The sequence below is a fragment of the Oncorhynchus gorbuscha genome, linkage group LG18 (assembly GCF_021184085.1).
Source record: "Oncorhynchus gorbuscha isolate QuinsamMale2020 ecotype Even-year linkage group LG18, OgorEven_v1.0, whole genome shotgun sequence".
Classification (NCBI taxonomy): Eukaryota; Metazoa; Chordata; class Actinopteri; order Salmoniformes; family Salmonidae; genus Oncorhynchus; species Oncorhynchus gorbuscha.
In genome coordinates this window covers 11983222-12003299 of record NC_060190.1, presented here as the reverse complement: position 1 = coordinate 12003299, position 20078 = coordinate 11983222, and the positions used below count along the sequence as shown (strand labels likewise).

Genomic DNA, 20078 nt, shown 5'->3' with positions numbered 1-20078 from the left:
TGGGACTAGTATAGACGGCAAACGTCTGTGAGGACACCTGCGCATGCTTTGAGAACACGCCCTGTCTGGCCCGGCGGCCTTGTGATCCCGTTAACCCGTTTAAACGTTTTGCTCACCTCGGCAACGGAGATCGAGATCACACAGTCATCTGTAAAAACAGGGGCTTTCATGCAAGGCACAGTGTTATATTAATCGAAGCGAGAAAAAAATGATTTTTTTTTAGCTAGTTGGGGAGTTCTGCATCGCTGGGCAACTCATGGTTGGGTTTGCCTTTGTAATCCATTATCATCTGCAAGCCCTGCCACATTCGACAGGTATCGGAGCTGGTGTATTAGGATTCCACCTTCCTCCTATATTGGCCTTTTGCATGTTTGATGTCTCACCGGAGGTCGTAGCGGGCTTTCTTGTATGCGTCCATGTTCACGTCCCGTTCCTTGAAAGCGGTAGCTCTAGCCATTAGCCCAGCGTGTATATTGAAGTGCCCCCTAGTGGTGCAGGAGATGTGTCGGTAGAAGTGAAGTAGGAAGGTTTTAAGTCTCCCCGTGTTAAAGTCTGCGCCCACCAAAAACGCTGCCTCTGGGTAAACCAGCGGTTTCTGGTTTGTTTATGGCCCCATACAGTTCGTTGAGTGCCAGAGTAGTGTTGGCTTGGGGAGGGATACAGACAGCCGTGTTAATTACGTTTGAGAACTCTCTTGGTAGATTAAAGGGTCTGCAGCTTACAATGAGGTATTCTATATCAGGTGAACAAAAGCTTGACATTTCCTTCACACTTGAGCCAGCACAGCAGTTGTTATTGAATGAACAAACACACAATCCACTTCCTTTCGACTTCCCCCGACGCCGCTGGACGATCCTGCCACTGCATAGAGAATCCACTGAGTACTACGTGCACAGCGTCATCATCCAGCCACGTTTCAGTAAGACATGTAATACTGCAGCTTTTCAAGTCTCTCTGATAAGCGACTCTCGAATGAAGCTCATCCACCTTATTATCGAGTGACCGGATATTTGCCAATAGAACGGAGGGGAGCGCCGTTCGGTTTTCTCTTCGCCTCACTTTCACCAGGACCCCAACCTCGTCTAGGCCTGCAGCGTATGACATACTCACTTAGACTCACTTAGTGTTGAGTCAATAGGGAGAGAGACGAAAACAGAAGAGAAGAGAAGAAAGCAGAAAAAAACAGAAGAGAAGAGAAGAGAAGAAAACAGAAGAGAAGAGTAGAAAACAGAAGAGAAGAGTAGAAAACAGAAGAGAAGAGTAGAAAACAGAAGAGAAGAGTAGAAAACAGAAGAGAAGAGAAGAAAACAGAAGAGAAGAGAAGAAAACAGAAGAGAAGAGAAGAAAACAGAAGAGAAGAGAAGAAAACAGAAGAGAAGAGTAGAAAACAGAAGAGAAGAGAAGAAAACAGAAGAGAAGAGAAGAAAACAGAAGAGAAGAGAAGAAAACAGAAGAGAAGAGAAGAAAACAGAAGAGAAGAGAAGAAAACAGAAGAGAAAAGAGAAGAAAAAGAAGAGAAGAGAAGAAAACAGAAGAGAAGAGAAGAAAACAGAAGAGAACAGAAGAAAACAGAAGAGAAGAGAAGAAAACAGAAGAGAAGAGTAGAAAACAGAAGAGAAGAGTAGAAAACAGAAGAGAAGAGAAGAAAACAGAAGAAAACAGAAGAAAACAGAAGAGAAGAGAAGAAAACAGAAGAGAAGAGAAGAAAACAGAAGAGAAGAGAAGAAAACAGAAGAGAAGAGAAGAAAACAGAAGAAAACAGAAGAAAACAGAAGAGAAGAGAAGAAAACAGAAGAAAACAGAAGAAAACAGAAGAGAAGAGAAGAAAACAGAAGAAAACAGAAGAAAACAGAAGAAAACAGAAGAGAAGAGAAGAAAACAGAAGAAAACAGAAGAGAAGAGAAGGCCTTGCTGGTGAACGCAAAGTCCCGTCATCCTCCGACCCAATTAGCTCCAGCTGTTGTGAGAGTGCTGAATGAGAAAGTGTGGGAGTCTGCTTCACATTAAGATGGTGCAGTTACAACGCACCCGAATGATCAGAGCGGAAACACGTGTCCCATGCCGAACCAACCGCCAACCCGTTCTGTAGGCCGAAAGGTGATGACATCACACACGGTGATGGCGGACCATGCGATAAACCAGAGGGACAGACGACAAACGTCAACCGATGAGTGGAAGCAAACACAGAGCCAAGGCGGTGATGCAATATTCTCCTTCTACACAACAATATCGCTTCCCACCAAACCACCTCTCTAAACAGGGTCAAGGTTCAGTCTCTAGGAGAGTCAGAGCAGAAACGTCTACTCAAGCAAGTTACACACACACACACACACACACACACACACACACACACACACACACACACACACACACACACACACACACACACACACACACACACACACACACACACACACACACACACACACACACACACACACACACACACACACACACACACACACACACACACACACACACACACACACACACACATACCATCAGCGGTATCTGTGTTGCATTATGCATTTAACCCTAACCAGCAAAACAAAACAAAAGCCCCCAAAATGGAGGCTTTGCCCGAGGAAGCCTGAAATTCCTCAAAAAGCTTAGACTGTAACATTTCTGAATGCAATTTTGCTACCCTGTCAATCATCCCACAAGCCCTTAGTGTTATGGCGTAAACGTTTCCAAAGGTTCTGGAATGTAATTGCAGCAGCAATGTCTTTCCACAAGAGATGGTATAGATTGCCCATTCAGTAATCATAGTGTCTGATGTAGAGAGTGCTAGGAGCCTGTTTTCTGTTGCACATGCTATCAGTAGCCAATGCCCTTCTCTCTTCCTTTCTCCCCTTCTCTCTCTCTTTAATTTACTGACTTTATTGTCCCTGTTTTCACTCACAGAAACACACACACACCCTCCCGCTCCAATGATTGTTTTCTGTGTTACCAGTCCCAGCGTCTATTCTCCTCATTGGACATTCTCCTCCATATACAAAGTGTTTCCATTCAAAATACCCTGTCAACATCTGTTATCTGGGTAAAGCTGGAATTCCGTCAAAGTGAAATTGCGTCTTGAACAGCCCGTTCACCTGCTAACCTGCTCCAAACTCCCCTTTTAAAAAGACGTCTGGTCAAAGTAGACTTTCATGGCTTCAGGATTTTCAGTTCGTCAAGATAACAATAGAATATAACTCTTAATAGGTTTCACTAGGTTTCTTGAGTGAGTTATTAGCAGTTCATATGAGCTCAGTCTTTGGGAAATTAACCAGAATTGTCTCTGTGTGAATCGTCAAAAACAGATAGTTCCTCATCTTGTTGTCAAATAAAGAGCGAGAAAGAGACAGAGAGATCCAACCTAGGGGGCTCTGACTAGCGCAGATTGACCTGCTCGTGTGTTGACCTTGCTGGGGGAAGATGCCCCAGGGGGGTCCCTGTCTTTGGGGATATTTTGACTATGTATTTTTTATGCACAGTCCATGCATTCCAAGGTCCTGGACAGCTGTAAATGTGGTCGTTACAATACAGTGAAGTATGGGTTCTCTAAAGGTCCAAGAGACCATCAAGCCATCAAGTTTCAATGTGTCTGTCTTTGCTACCAATGTAAAATGCAATGATGATCTTATTGCCAAAGTGATTGACGCGGTACAGTATGGAATCCCTTACATGCTAAAAAAAACATGAAAGTGCTGACTCTCACAGCATCGTTCTGTGCGAACACTGTCCTGGTAGACTGTTGATATGAGATAACTGTCAAACTGATTTAATGGATTACTGTAACTCATCTGGGACTGATACTGAAACTGTCACAGGCCACAGAATTAATTTTGTCTAAAGACTACGATGATCAAAAGATGCCTCAAACTCAAAGCAATCTATATCAACCCCTTTACAATTTATATAAACCCCCTTTACAATCTATATCATCCCCTTTACAATTTATATAAACCCCCTTTACAATCTATATCAACCCCTTTACAATTTATATCAACCCCCTTTACAATATATATCAACCCCCTTTAAAATCTATATCAACCCCCTTTAAAATCTATATCAACCCCCTTTAAAATTTATATAATCCCCCTTTACAATCTATATCAACCCCTTTACAATTTATATAAACCCCCTTTACAATCTATATCAACCCCTTTACAATTTATATAAACCCCCTTTACAATCTATATCAACCCCTTTACAATTTATATAAACCCCCTTTACAATCTATATCAACCCCTTTACAATTTATATAAACCCCCTTTACAATCTATATAAACCCCTTTACAATTTATATAAACCCCCTTTACAATCTATATCAACCCCTTTACAATTTATATAAACCCCCTTTACAATCTATATAAACCCCTTTACAATTTATATCAACCCCCTTTACAATATATATCAACCCCTTTAAAATCTATATCAACCACCTTTAAAATTTATATAATCCCCCTTTACAATCTATATCAACCCCTTTACAATTTATATAAACCCCTTTACAATCTATATCAACCCCCTTTACAATTTTTATCAACACCATTTACGATCTATATCAACCCCTTTACAATTTATATCAACCCCTTTACAATATATATCAACCCCTTTAAAATCTATATCAACCCCTTTAAGATATCTATATCAACCCCCTTTACAATTTTTATCAACCCCCTTTACAATCTATATCAATCCCCTTTATAATCTATATCAACCCCCTTTACAATTTATATAAACCCCCTTAAAACTGTTTAGGGCTGCAATCCTGTTAACGGGATGATATGACAACAGCCAGTGAAAGTGTAAGGCGCCAAATTCAAAACAACAGAAATCTCATAATTAAAATTCCTCAAACATGCATGTATGTTATACTGTTTTAAATGTAATTTTTTTGTTAATCCCACCAGTGTCTGATTTCAAATAGGCTTTACAGCGAAAGCACCATAAACGATTATGTTACGTGACCACCAACTCACAGAAAAATTCAGCCATTTTTCCAGCCAAAGAGGAGTCACAAAAAGCACAAATAGAGATAGAATTAATCACTAACCTTTGATGATCTTCATCAGATGACACTCATAGGACTTCATGTTACACAATACATGTATGTTTTGTTTGATAAAGTTCATATTTATATAAAGAAATCTCAGTATACATTGGCGCGTCCGGTGATATTGCGGAGAGCCACATCATTTTACAGAAATACTTATTATAAATGTCAATAAATATAATTGTTAGACATGGAAATATAGATATACCTCTCCTTAATGCAACCGCTATGTCAGATTTAAAAAAAACTTTACATACAAAGCAAACCATGCAATAATCTGAGACGGCGCTCAGAAAATATATAAAATTATCCGCCATGTTGGAGTCAACAGAAATCAGAAATCACATTATAAATATTCCCTTACCTTTGACGATCTTCATCAGAATGCACTCCCAGGAATCCTAGTTCCACAATAAATGCTTGATTTGTTCGATAATGTCCATTATTTATGACCAAGTAGCTACTTTTGTTAGCGTGTTTAGTACACAAATCCTAACGCTCGTGCAGGTCCATCCGAACGTTGGACGAAAACTACAAAAAGTTATATTACAGGTCAAAGAAACTTGTCAAACTAAGTATAGAATCAATCTTTAGGATGTTGTTATCATAAATCTTCAATAAAGTTCCAACCGGAGAATTCCTATGTCTGTAGAGAAGCCATGGAGTGCAGGTCGCTATCATGTGAAATGCGCTCCCATCCGGCTACACAACACAGTAGAAGCCTCATTTAAGTTTCTAAAGATGGTTGACATCTAGTGGAAGCCCTAGGAAGTGCAACTTTATCCATACCCCACTGTGTATTCAATAGGGGCTGGGTTGAAAATCGACCAACCTCAGATTTCCCACTTCCTGTTTGGATTTCTTCTCAGGTTTTTGCCTGCCATATGAGTTCTGTTATACTCACAGACATCATTCAAACAGTTTTAGAAACTTCCGAGTGTTTTCCATTCAATACTACAAATAATATGCATATATTAGCAACTGGGACTGAGGAGCAGGCCGTTGACTTTGGGCACCTTTCATCCAAGATACTCAATACTGCCCCTGCAGCCATAAGAAGTTAACCATTTATATCAACCCCCATTACAATCTATATAATTTGAGGAAAACGCTACCAAAGTTGGATCAACACGGTACATTTCCAGGATGCCTACAAGGCCCTCCCCTGCCCTCCCTTCAGCAAATCAGATCATGACTCCATTTTGCTCATCCCTTCCTATAGGCAGAATCTCAAACAGGAAGTACCGTGCTAAGGTCTATTCAACGCTGGTGTGACCAGACGGAATCCATGCTGAATAACATCGACGTATACACTAATACTGTGACTGAGTTTATCAGGAAGTGTATAGCGGATGTTGTTCCCACTGTGACTATTAAAACCTACACAAATCATAAACCGTGGGATAGATGGCAGCATTCACTCAAAACTGAAAGCACAAACCATCACATTTAACCATGGCAAGGTGACTGGGAATATGGTTGAATACAAATAGTGTACTTATTCCCTATGTAAGGCAATCAAACAGGCAAAACGTCAGTACAGAGACATAGTGGAGTCGCAATTCAACGGCTCAGACACGAGAAGTATGTCTTCTTTGAGGAAAAGATCATGATTATTAGAAAGCAAATTAGAGCTTCTTTAAATCTGCGTATTCCTTCAAAGCTCAGTTGTCCTGAGTCTGCACAACTCTGCCAGGACCTAGGATCAAGAGAGACACTCAAATGTTTTAGTACTATTTCGCTTGACACAATGATGAAAATAATCACGGCCTCTAAACCTTCAAGCTGCATACTGGCCCCTATTCCAAATAAACTACTGAAAGAGCTGCTTCCTGTGCTTGGCCCTCCTATGTTGAACATAATAAACGGCTCTCTATCCACCGGATGTGTACCAAACTCACTAAAAGTGGCAGTAATAAAGCCTCTCTTGAAAAAGCCAAACCTTGACCCAGAAAATATAAAAAACTTTTGGCCTATATCGAATCTTCCATTCCTCTCCAAAATTTTCTACCTTCCTGAAGACAAACAATGTATACGAAGTGCTTCAGTCTGCTTTTAGACCCCATCATAGCACTGAGACTGCACTTGTGAAGGTGGTAAATGACCTTTTAATGGCATCAGACGAGGCTCTGCATCTGTCCTCGTGCTCCTAGACCTTAGTGCTGCTTTTGATACCATCGATCACCACATTCTTTTGGAGAGATTGGAAACCCAAATTGGTCTACATGGACAAGTTCTGGCCTGGTTTATATCTTATCTGTCGGAAAGATATCAGTTTGTCTCTGTGAATGGTTTGTCCTCTGACAAATCAATTGTACATTTTGGTGTTCCTCAAGGTTCAGTTTTAGGACCACTATTGTTTTCACTATATATTTTACCTCTTGGGGATGTCATTCGAAAATATAATGTTAACTTTCACTGCTATGCGGATGACACACAGCTGTACATTTCAATGAAACATGGTGAAGCACCAAAATAGCCCTTGCTAGAAGCCTGTGTTTCAGACATAAGGAAGTGGATGCTAGAATCCTGACTAGAACCAAAACAATTGATCATATTACTCCAGTTCTAGCCCCCCTACACTGGCTTCCTGTCAAGGCAAGGGCTGATTTCAAGGTTTTACTGCTAACAAACCATTACATGGGCTTGCTCCTACCTATATCTCTGATTTGGTCCTGCAGTACATACCTACACGTATGCTACGGTCACAAGACGCAGGCCTCCTAATTGACCCTAGAATTTCTAAGCAAACAGCTGGAGGCAGTTTGTAATGGTCTGCCTACCCATGTGAGAGACGCAAACTCGGTCTCAACCTTTAAGTCTTTACTGAAGACTCATCTCTTCAGTGGGTCATATGATTGAGTGTAGTCTGGCCCAGGAGTGTGAAGGTGAACGGAAAGTCTCTGGAGCAACGAACCCCCTTGCTGTCTCTGCCTGGCCGGTTCCTCTCTTTCCACTGGGATTCTCTGCCTCTAACCCTATTATAGGGGCTGAGTCACTGACTTACTGGTGCTCTTTCATGCCGTCCCTAGGAGGGGTGTGTAACTTGAGTGGATTGATCTTCCTGTCTGGGTTGACAGAGATCTTTGTGGGCTATACTCGGCCTTGTCTCAGGATGGTAAGTTAGTGGTTGAAAATATCCCTGTAGTGGTGTGGGAGCTGTGCTTTGGCAAAGTGGGTGGGGTTATATCCTTCCTGTTTGGCCCTGTCTGGGGGTATCATCAGATGGGGCCTCCAGTATTTAGGCTGCAGTAGTTTATGTGTTGCGGGGCTAGGGTATGTTGTTATATCTGGAGTACTTCTCCTGTCTTATCCGGTGTCCTGTGTGAATTTAAGTATGCTCTCTCTAATTCTCTCTTTCTCTCTTTCTTTCTCTCTCTCGGAGGACCTGAGCCCTAGGACCATGTCTCAGGACTACCTGGCATGATGACTCCTTGCTGTCCCCAGTTCACCTGGCTGTGCTGCTGCTCCAGTTTCAACTGTTATGCCTGCGGCTATGGAATCCTGACCTTTTCACTAGACGTGCTACCTGTCCCAGACCTATTATTTGACCATGCTGGTCATTTATGAACATTTGAACATCTTGGCCATGTTCTGTTATAATCTCCACCCGGCACAGCCAGAAGAGCACTGGCCACCCCTCATAGCCTGGTTCCTCTCTAGGTTTCTTCCTAGGTTTTGGCCTTTCTAGGGAGTTTTTCTTAGCCAACGTGCTTCAACACCTGCATTGCTTGCTGTTTGGGGTTTTAGGCTGGGTTTCTGTACAGCACTTTGAGATATCAGCTGATGTACGAAGGGCTATATAAATAAGTTTGATTTGAAGTATGTGGCAGGGTCTACAGACAATCACGGATTACAAAGGGAAAACCATCCATGTCACGGACACCGACATCTTGCTCCCGGACAAGCTAAACACCTTCTTCGCCCGCTTTGAGGATAACACAGTGACACCGATGTGGCCCGCTCCCAAGGACTGTGGGCTCTCGTTCTCTGTGGCCGATGTGAGTAAGAAATTTAAACATGTTAACCATCGCAAGGCTGTTGGCCCAGACGGGATCCCTAGCCACATCCTCAGAGCATGCGCAGGCCAGCTGGCTGAAGTGTTTACGGACATATTCAATCTCTCTCTATCCCAGTCTGCTGTCCCCACTTGCTTCAAGATGTCCACCCAAGAAAGCAAAATAAACTACTATCTCCCTGTAGCACTCACTTTTGTCATCATGAAGTGCTTTGAGAGGCTAGTTAAGGATCATATAATCTCTGCCTTACCTGATACACTAGACCCACTTCTATTTGCATACTGCCCAATAGATCCACAGATGATGCAATCGCCATCGAAACAGCACACTGCCCTATCCCATCTGGACAAGAGGAATACCTATGTAAGAATGCTGTTCATTGACTATAGCTCAGCCTTCAACACCATAGTACCCTCCAAGCTCATCATTAAGCCTGGGGCCCTGGTTCTGAACCCCGCCCTGTGGAACTGGGTCCTGGACTTCCTGATGGGCCGCCCCCAGGTGGTGAAGGTAGAAAACAACACCTCCAATTCGCTGATCCTCAACACAGGGGCCCCACAAGGGTGTGTGCTTAGCCCCCTCCTGTACTCCCTGTTCACCCATGACTGTGTGGCCACGCACGCCTCCAACTCAATCATCAAGTTTGCAGACGACACAACAGTTTTAAGCCTGATTACCAACAATGACGAGACAGCCTACAGGGAGGAGGTGAGGGCCCTGGAGGAGCCGTGCCAGAAAAATGACCCCTCCCTCAACGTCATCAAAATGAAGGAGCTGATCGTGGACCTCAGGAAATAGCAGAGAGAGCACACCCCTATCCACATCGTCGGGACCGCAGTAGAGAAGATGAAAAGCTTCAAGTTCCTCGGTGTACACATCACCGACGATCTGAAATGGTCCACCCACACAGACAGTGTGGGGATGAAGGCGCAACAGCGTCTCTTCAACCTCCAAAGGGTGGTGCGGTCTGCCCAACGCATCACCGGGGACACACTGCCTATCCTCCAGTACACCGACAGCATCCGATGTCACCAGAAGGCGAAAAAGATCATCAAGGACATCAACCACCCAAGCCACGGCCTGTTCACCCCACTACCACCCAGAAGGAGAGGTCAGTATAGGTGCATCAAAGCTGGGACCGAGAGACTGAAAAACAGCTTTTTTTCCCCAGGCCATCAGACCGTTAAATAGCCATCACTGGCCGGCTACCAGCCGGTTACTCAACCCTGGACCTTAGAGGCTGCTGCCCAATATACATAGACATGGAATCACAGGTCACTTTAATAATGGATCACTAGTCATTTTAATAATGTTTACATACTGCTTTACTCATATTTCATATGTGTATACTCTATTCTACTGTATTTTAGTCAATGCCACTCCGACATTGCTCGTTCTAACATGTATATATTTCTTAACTCCATGCTTTTACTTTAGATTTGAGTGTATTGTTGTGAATTGTTAGACATTACTGCACTGTTGGAGCTAGGAACACAAGCATTTTGCTACACCCGCAATAACATCTGCTAAATAAGTGCACGTGACCAATAACATTTGATTTGATATCAACCCCCTTTACAGGAGAATTCAAAAACAAAACAAAACGATCACCCTTCGTTTAGCCTCCCCCCTCTCTCTCACTGGCACACACATTAACTCAGGCCACCACTGCAGCAGCATTTTGCACAGAGCCAGTAACGTCATATTTCAACACATTCTCCCACTAGTTACGTGTGGCGCCCAGCAGAGTTCAGAGAAGAGGTGGATGGTAACACACTACTAGGTTTAAACAAGGTACAGATGGGCCTATACTGCAGCCCTGCCAGCCATCAGGTTGAATTTGCTGAGGCCCCGCTGCGATGGTCCTGGTAACCCTGCTGGAAACAGGCCTGGCCCACCCCTCTTTTCCCGTCCCTGCCGCCAATGCAACAGAATCCTTGGTGGCCCCTGGCCAGCACAGACGCAGGCAGGGGGTCTGGGCCTCCTCAGAAACCTAACACGTGGCTTCTCACTGTGGAGGAGGTTTTACGGTTGACAGTTATCTGATTGACTGTCTGTTTTGGCTGACTGCTTTTGGCTGTCTGCTTCTGTGGCTGGTTTCAGTGAGCCCAGAATCAAGGTTACGGTCACAGTTATGTATCTGTGAGTTTGATTGGCTCTGTGGGTGTGTGTGATGTTGCAGACATGCATGCCCGTATGTGAGTGCATGCATATGGCTAAACTTAAACAGTGGCTGACCAAGGTGCAAGGCTGCGTAGAGCACAGTTAACCAAAAGTAGGAGTGCATCCAACTCCAGACTCTGAATAACTTGTTATGCAGTGGTTTAAAAAAACAAGTCGTAAAATAGTGATAACACTTGTAGGAAGGAGGTCCTCATTGCGTGAGGGAGGCCATTCACCCATTTGACCTACCGGCTCTGGTATTGGGATTCTTCGGTGGGGGGGGGGGGGGATACGCCACGGTGCAAAGTGCAAACTAATCCGACACTCTTTTCACACCTCTTTTTCTCACTCCTTTTGTTTGCCAGGCGTTGTACAGCAGTGAGTGTCAGGATGGTTGATGCGTTTGGCGGGCGGCGGTCGCCCTTTGAAGATGAAGGATACGGCGGTTCATAAAGGAATGGCGGTCCTTTGGTAGCAGCTCAAACACTAACCAGACCACAGCTCGGTCATCATGCCTCATCATGGTATCATTGTTAATAAATATTGCTGTTGTGTTCAGTTGTAGGAGCTCCTACATGAAATGAAAGGTGTGAATTGACAACACAATACAGTATACTTTCTTGTGAAGAGTTGCCTTATTTTTTTATTGAATCTTATCTGCAGGAGACCAAATGAACGTAAATACTAGTGTATTACATCTTGACAATCTAACCGACATTCTCAAATTATTGTCTTTATTGTAGTTCCCCATTCTTCATTTCCAAAAACCTGAATTAGTTATTTCAGGTGAGAACATTTTAATTACTGACATATCATGCCATTGTTGATCTGTCTTCCTTCAATGGAACTTGGGAAGATTCTATCAAAAAGACATCTCAGCAAAACACTGTTTCCTCTAAGCAAGTGGTTAGAGATTTAAGCCCAATTATCTGAAGGGGTGCCAAATCTCAATGTCAATCCAGCACCACAGTCATCTTCCCCATGTCAATCAAACTGTTCGGAATTATGCCTGGGAGCGTATTTATTTGACGTAATCAGGCGAGACAAACGGCAGGTCTGCTCAAATCAGCCAGATGATGTTGAGGTTTGAGGCTGGATAAATGAAGTTATCTACGGGAAAATATGTGGGGTGTGGGTGGGGAATCCATGGAGATGTGGATGGGCTTGAGGCGATGTCTGTGCCAAGTCACTGATATACTATCTCTGTGCCAACAAAGTTCTAGATCTAAGGGAAGGGCCCTCCCCAAACCCTGCCCCGCCCCCCTCCCCTGCCCCGCCACCTCCCCTGCCCCGGCCCCCTCCACCCACTTAATGAACAAGTAGAAAAGCTACCGTGAAGTGGTTCTCAAGGAAAGATAAAGCCTGTTTCATCAAAAAAGTCTCTCCTGTCCCCAAAAGCCCCTGGATAGGTCACTCTCCTGTCCCTTTCTCTTTCTGTTTCCATCTCTCTTTCTCTATAGCCTCCCTGTCTCTCTCACATTTATAGTCTCTATTGTAGTCTCCGTCAATCTCTTTACTTTTCTCTGTGCTGCAGTAGTATCCTTCATTCTGCATGCCTCCAAGCATTCTTCTTAATCTCTCTGAATTATTCAAGAGCCCTTTTCTCAACACATTCATGCTATGGAACCTGAAGCTAATGCAGTGGAACAGTCTTGAATTTAATTTTCTGTATCTGAAAAACGTTCCTCCTAAAGTGAACATCTTAGGCGTCTAACTCATTTTCCTCATCGCGATTAGCTGAATGGGCGTCTCCTTCATTCTCCTTCAGATGCTGTAGTGTCACTCTGAGTTGATAGAGTTCTAAAACAAGAGGAAGAGAATCTAGTTGATTAAATTGAGACAGTTGCATGCTTTGTTACAGGTAGCTGAGCATCCTTGCTGACGCCGAATTCGGCATGATGAGAGAGTTGTGATGAGACAGTCTATCCATCCAGCCATGTCTGTCAGGCCGAGACTGGTCACACCTGAATTGACATTGAAGCCATGATTCTTCCTCCTCCATGCCTCCATTCCTAAACTCATTGCGTTAGATTACAAAGACGGTCTCCCGCGTGGCCTGTGAGAATCCATATCCCAGATGGACCTGGAAGTGCACTCAGAAGTGCATGAAGGTCCTTTACCGTAAGACTCAGACGAACTAATCGGCAAGGTGCACATCAAAGAGCGAAGATGACATGCAACCTGTTTCAATGGGTTTTGTTTTTGCAAGACCAACTGCATTCAAATCACTCCACAAATGCAAAGCTATTTGTAGTGGAATGCCTAGGCCTTTAGATAGATAGATAGATAGATAGATAGATAGATAGATAGATAGATAGATAGATAGATAGATAGATAGATAGATAGATAGATAGATAGATAGATAGATAGATAGATAGATAGATAGATAGATAGATAGATAGATAGATAGATAGATAGATAGATAGATAGATAGATAGATAGATAGATAGATAGATAGATAGATAGATAGATAGATAGATAGATAGATAGATAGATAGATTATCATCCAGAGAGAGATCCTGACAGGCTAATAGGCTGTACGGTATTTCTTATTCTTAGCCATTGGCTCTTCGGACCATGATAAAAACAAGTGCCTATCATTATCTCTAAAATAAAACAGAAGTACCTATCCCTGTGTTGTGTTTCACACACCATAGAAAAAGATGCTGGTCTTGATGACATTTCCTTTCCCCACCTGGCTATTTCCTTCTCATTTACTCTGAATGTCCCAACTCTGTATCACTTTCGAATTCTACCCTAGATAAACTCTGTAACTGAGAATATGTTATGACTGCAGAGGATCCAGAGACAGTCGGAATCTTTCAATTTACTGACTGACAAATAGTGCTGGAAGCGTTCAATATTTCAGCATATCCAACCAAGCAGCTCATAGCAAAGCTTATCGTATAGTACAGTACATCTCGTTCTGACATCACTTCTCTGTTACTGAAGCTTATAGTCCACACAGTGTTCTGTCCTAGCCATAACTTTATGCTACAATTACTGATTGCAGAGGAGGCTGCTGAGGGGAGGACGGCTCATAGTAAAGGCTGGAATGGAGCTAATGGAATGGCATCAAACACATGGAAACAATGTATTTGATACCATTCCCTTTATACCACTCCAGCCATTCACATGAGCCCGTCCTCCCCATTTAAGGTTCCACCAACCTCCTGTGACTAATTGCTTTTACAGGTGGTAACAGACAACATCACTATGCCACACACACACGCACACGCTCACACGCACACACTACCCCAACTCCAACTCCACCTCACCCCACACTCTCAAAAACCCTAGGACCTTGCCTTCACACAGATGTGTCAGACAGACTATTCTTCTCCCTGTTTGAGAGGTGAGGCGGTGTTTGCTTTAGCAGAGAGTGTGCGACCACAGCCCCCCTCCGCACCGCTCTGCACGCCTTGTCTCACGGAGCAGGCGCCCCATAGCACAAACAGCCCAGAGGAATGTGTTGCTACAGGGGTGTGTGTGTGTGTGTGTGTGTGTGTGTGTGTGTGTGTGTGTGTGTGTGTGTGTGTGTGTGTGTGTGTGTGTGTGTGTGTGTGTGTGTGTGTGTGTGTGTGTGTGTGTGTGTGTGTGTGTGTGTGTGTGTGTGTGTGTGTGTGTGTGTGTGTGTGTGTGTGTGTGTGTGTGCTTGCAGACACAGCATGATGGATACAGTGAGTGATGTTCCTTTGTGGCCCCTTGCGAGACACAGCAGACACACATGCTGTTCCGGTAAAAATAAAGTGTCAAGGATACTGGGGATAGGGGGGAACAATTCATTCTTCATTCCTATAACGGCGTGGTTGTGTCTAAACAAGTATGTTTGCTTCTCCAGGATGGGAGCCCTGTCGACCCAAGGAGGGAGGCACAGCCTTCCTTTCCCCTTCACAGAAACCGCCACTGACAATCACTTATTCATTTGTATTCATTTGTCACTCTGTGTTTCACCTATTTGGTCAACTTCAGTTAATCATTATCACTCTGTGTTTCTCATAGATGGCCAACTAGTATAAATCTTGAATTTGATGGCAGGGCTTAGAAATGTAGACGGTAATATGGAGGACTGCGGTCGGGGTACTCTGAGAGTGATATATTATCAGATTCAGAGCTCTCTTAATTGAGGTAACATCTCACAGTTTTATACACAACTGGGGTGACCTTCTCCAAAGTGTATTCGTAGCCAGTCACCATAGTAAAAGCGTAGATATTTCCACAAGGCTCAAGCCTGTTTATCCGCCGCAGAGAACCACTCTGTGGGAATGGAAACAAACAGCAAACAAAACCCTTTTAAACACCTGCCATGTGTCAAAACAGTCAACATGTGCCACGGATGACTGTCAAACAACACCGCACCACTTTCCCCCAACCACTGTGAAATAGAACTACCGAGACAAAAGGGAGTTTGAGTCCGTTCATTTGACTGTAGGGGCTCTCTGATGCAAACAATATGGGGTGGAATGAGGAGCCTCCTCTCACCATTCACTGTAGGGCGATATTTAAAAATCGCAAATCCAATCTAGAGTGGGTTACAGGGAGAAGTGGAGGTTCATCCACCTTCCTCATCGTGGACATCTTTTCCATCAGCATTGTCTCTTGAGACACACAGGCCTATTTGTATCCACAGTGAATGCCCTACGAGATGCCTTTGCATGCTCTGAGTCTTGAACTATTATTCGAGATGTTGGGTATACAATGCCAATGAAATACTGCACATTTGCAGAGTTTGACATAGAGTACTGACACACACATTATGCAGCAACGCGGTTGATGGGTACTACGGTTAGAGAACCACCCCCCACTAGGCCTACCTCTCATGTTATTAACCTTGAAAGCAAGCATGCATCGGGCAGTTACTTGGCTTATAAGGGGTGGGATATTTCACAAGGAATCAATTCTCTTCGCTCCTCATGATAAAATCGTATGCAATATTTGCTAGACAGTCAACACACAGCCAAGTCAATATCAGACGACACTTGTCCAAGAATTCATTCTCCTTTATCTAAACCAGTAGCACTCACATTCTCACCAAGCTCATGCGTGCCGTCTCTCTCCTCCTCTAAGCATGAATACATATTATCTTTAAGTGGGTCTTAGGTATGTCTGACAATAAAAAGCAACTACCACATCGTTGATCCTGCTGCGGCATTGTCCCTGTCTCTATAGCAGCCGATGTAGCCTCGCTGTTGGAAATAGCGTGTGCAGTGAGTTCAATGAAAGGCGCGATGTGATAACTTCCTCTATGTGCTTTATTAGTCTTCATGGGGGCAGACGGGGAAGCATGAATCTAAATGGGCCGGTTCATTGAGGATATGATTCCATATCTACTCCGATTACTTTTCTTCTTTGTAGGCCGAAAGTGTTCACACGAATAAACGATGTCCGATGATATAGTTGAAGACCAGCCCATAATGCAAAGCGGATCATATGGATACTAATAAGTAGCCTCTTAATCATATTTAGAATGATTACAATAGTAACGATAACGGGTTATGGGTGTAATTAATAATGAGTGCCTAATATTATCACATATATTTGAGTATTAGGCTTAATAGGGGGATGAACATTTTGCAGATTGTTTCCAAGGTAGGCAAATTCATATTGTAATGTTTTAAAAAATGGCAATTTAATTTGATATAATAACAACAACAATAATAATAATCACAATCATAATAGTTTCGGGATGAAATAATGCTTCTTTTTTTAAATATACTTTTTTTACAACAGTTTTATGATACATAAATTAACGTAATTTAGACCTATAATTAACTTTGATTCAGACGATAATTAAATGGGCAGAGAAGTCTGTGTTCAAGTACTGTGGTGGTGCAGTTTAAATGCTCTTTAAATAAATGACGGTGCGTCGCTTTATTGCAGCCATAAAGTTGGAACTGTACATCAATTTTCCCCATGAGAAACATTTCAACGCGGTGAATGATTAGACATTGTGATGCGGCGGTCTTTCTGAAGTGGGTGGTTGTTGTAAACCTCCATTTGATCTATGGCGGTAATGGGCTTTTAGGTTTTCAAATTGAGAAGGCATTTGCATGTGAATTTTTATGTGCATGGACGCGCGGCATAATTTCATTTAAAAAAGTGCATTTTGTGGTGGGCCGAACGGTGATTTATCCTTAATTCAGACTTCTTTAACAACCGTACAGACTTGTTTTTTATAGCCTACATTTTCAAATCACATCAGTATCGTGTTTTAATGAAGGCATGTACTATTAATACAGCGTGGGCTGATCAGACTAAAATTGACATAGTGTAATAAAATGCTTACAACTATAAAAAATTATTTCGAGACTAAATAATAATAATAATAATAATTATTATATTATTATAATAACATTTTAATACTAATGAGGATTTTAAATTGTTTTCCACAACTATATAAACTACAACAAAGGATAGGCAATTTTTCCACGAGCCTTGGAGTTGGAAACCTTTTGTAAAAGGTTTTGTAAAACTTGTGTGTGTGTACTTGTTGGTGCGTAATATGATGTGCTATAATCCCATTTTTAATTTTCAATAGTATTTCGACAACTTTCATCCAGAGAGAATAAAAGGCATGTCTGAATCTTTGTTTTTCATCAGAACTGACCTTAGCAATTAACTCAACCAACCAATACCAACATTACCAAATTTAAAAACAGACAAATCTCTCATGACTGTACAAACCAGAGACACCCAATAATAACATTTATGCCAAATGTATTTTTGCTTGTGATACAGGCATTGTGTGGAGAAGAAACTTCTGCAGTCCTTAAAGATCATGTGGATGGTTTTTGGAGACAATTATAAAGTTTTGACTTACCGACACATTCGTTGGCTTCTCTAGCTGTTGCGCGTTGCCACGGCCGATCATAATGAAAAGGCTTGCACCTGTCGCACTCCGGTCCCGCGGTATGATGTTTGCACTCACAAACAAGGTTTCCATCCCTGTCTTTTACGCACCGCGAAGCGTGGCCATTGCATTTGCATCGACCGCCAACCTGCAGATCGGACACCGCATAGAAATAAGAGTCCCGGGCAAGCTCCGAGTCATCCTCGTTCTCATCACCGAAAGTGTGCAATCGGCTGAACGTCACCTTGATATCGGTGGCGGTGACCCAGTCCTGGAGCACCGGCGAGTTGTCGAAGTCGTGCGCCGACGGTCTGCCGTCCAGAGTGCTGAAGGCAATGAGACCGCCGGATAGAGGGTGCATGTCCGTGTGGGAGTCTGTGCATATCGCCTCTTGTTCGTTTTGTTTGGTAATGGTGGCCTTGCTCGGTTTGGTGTACATTTTTCTGCATTGGGTCGAATAGTATTGGAAAGGTACCCAAGATTTGCCATAGTCCATAGACTTGAAGATAGCCATAGATTCGGGTCGAGGTGAGCAGAACTGCAGGCTTACGTAGGTGACTTCGAATTTCTTGCCCAGTGACAGTGTTATGGTGACGTTTTGAGGGTATTGGATGTAATTTTCCGATTGCCAACATGTGAGATTATGGGGGTTGTTGAGATCCGTTAGATATGCCGGTGGGTGATACTTTTTGGGGTCCGAGGCATCGCACGTATGGCAGTTCCTATTTCTCTCGTCGCCCTTCTCTGTTACCAAGCAGTACCTACCGGGGGTTTTACCACAGGTGCTGGAAGTGCGGACTTCCTTTCCGAAAGCGGAGTTCACAAAATCGGGGATGCATCTCCTCGGGTTACCGTTCTCGTCGTAGCAAGGGTCCGGGGGAGATGTTTGCGCGGCGAACATGCTCATCCCGTAGCCACCGAGCACCCCCTCGACCACAAAGGAAATGGTCACGACAGTGACCACGGGATCCAAAATCCTTAGCATCGTATTCCTTGTTCGTGCGCTGAAAAACGCCAGCCGTTCCCTGAAAAGAGAGATAATAAATAAGACACTTTTGCAAGATGTCCAAAAGAGCACGGCAGATGTAAAGCTATTAATTAAAATAGAAAAGCAACACCTCAATAGATAATTGAATTTACCATGCACATAGATCGAATAATATTTTCATATTGATTACATCACATGATAAGCCTACAGAAAATATCATTTGACAGTGTGAACACACTGTCAGGAGAAATGTATCGATTTAAAACATTAGCCTTTCATAATGCACCTATTAAGTTAAATAAATGGGCTTACAAGGTTAAGAAATCTCCACATATGACACTATTCCTCGGAATAATAATTCAGCTAGGCAGAAAAGTCATACAAATATCTCTGTCGGGTGCCTTTCCTGTCACAAGCGCGATCTTTTGTGTTCTTGTTTGTTTTATTTGGAATCTCCGGGAGCAAAATATCTACACGCGTCTAGATGTAAGAGCCGCAACTCTCGCTCTGTCTGTTTCACTCCCTGTGTGCCCGTCTTTCTCATTCACTCACTCCCTTCCTCTATCCCTCTATCTCTGTCTGCCGCACTGACTGTGGAGAAAGTGAAGGACGATTGGAGCGTCTGCAGAGCTTGAGGTCATCTTGAGGAGTGACACTCCCGCGTAAAAAAGAGTGAACAACGACATCCACTGGTAGTTTATCGATAACAAGATAGATACGGCTAATTAAGTGCCAAACGAAGGAACAACAAACTAATGATCAAGTTTATCATTATTATTATCACGTAGATAACATAATCCAAGGCTTCCATATAGTCGTAGTTTTCATATTGCTAATCGAAACGGCAGTTTATATTTCATCATGAATATTGACTTTGTCACATTAGCCTTTTATTAGCTTAATATATATATATATATTTTGTATGTATTTATTATTATTATTACTACTACTATTGTTATTGTTACTTCCGGGGTATTATGGTGCATTTGTATTTCATGATTTAGATTGTGACCCAGT

The 20078-nt window shown here is 42.9% G+C and overlaps 1 protein-coding gene across 2 annotated transcripts in view; it reads right to left on the bottom strand.

Moving 5' to 3' along the window:
- LOC124003373 (netrin-1) overlaps positions 1-19638 on the bottom strand; it is a 111015-nt gene extending 91377 nt beyond the window's left edge. For both annotated transcript variants that reach the window (XM_046311559.1, XM_046311560.1), the window contains exons 1-2: positions 19374-19638; positions 18044-19098 (exon numbers count right to left, since the gene is read on the bottom strand). In XM_046311559.1, the coding sequence (XP_046167515.1) occupies positions 18044-19058 (1015 nt within the window). In that variant the 5' untranslated portion in view covers positions 19059-19098; positions 19374-19638. The remainder of the gene's footprint in view (positions 1-18043; positions 19099-19373) is intronic.
- Between the last annotated feature and the right edge of the window lie 440 nt (positions 19639-20078).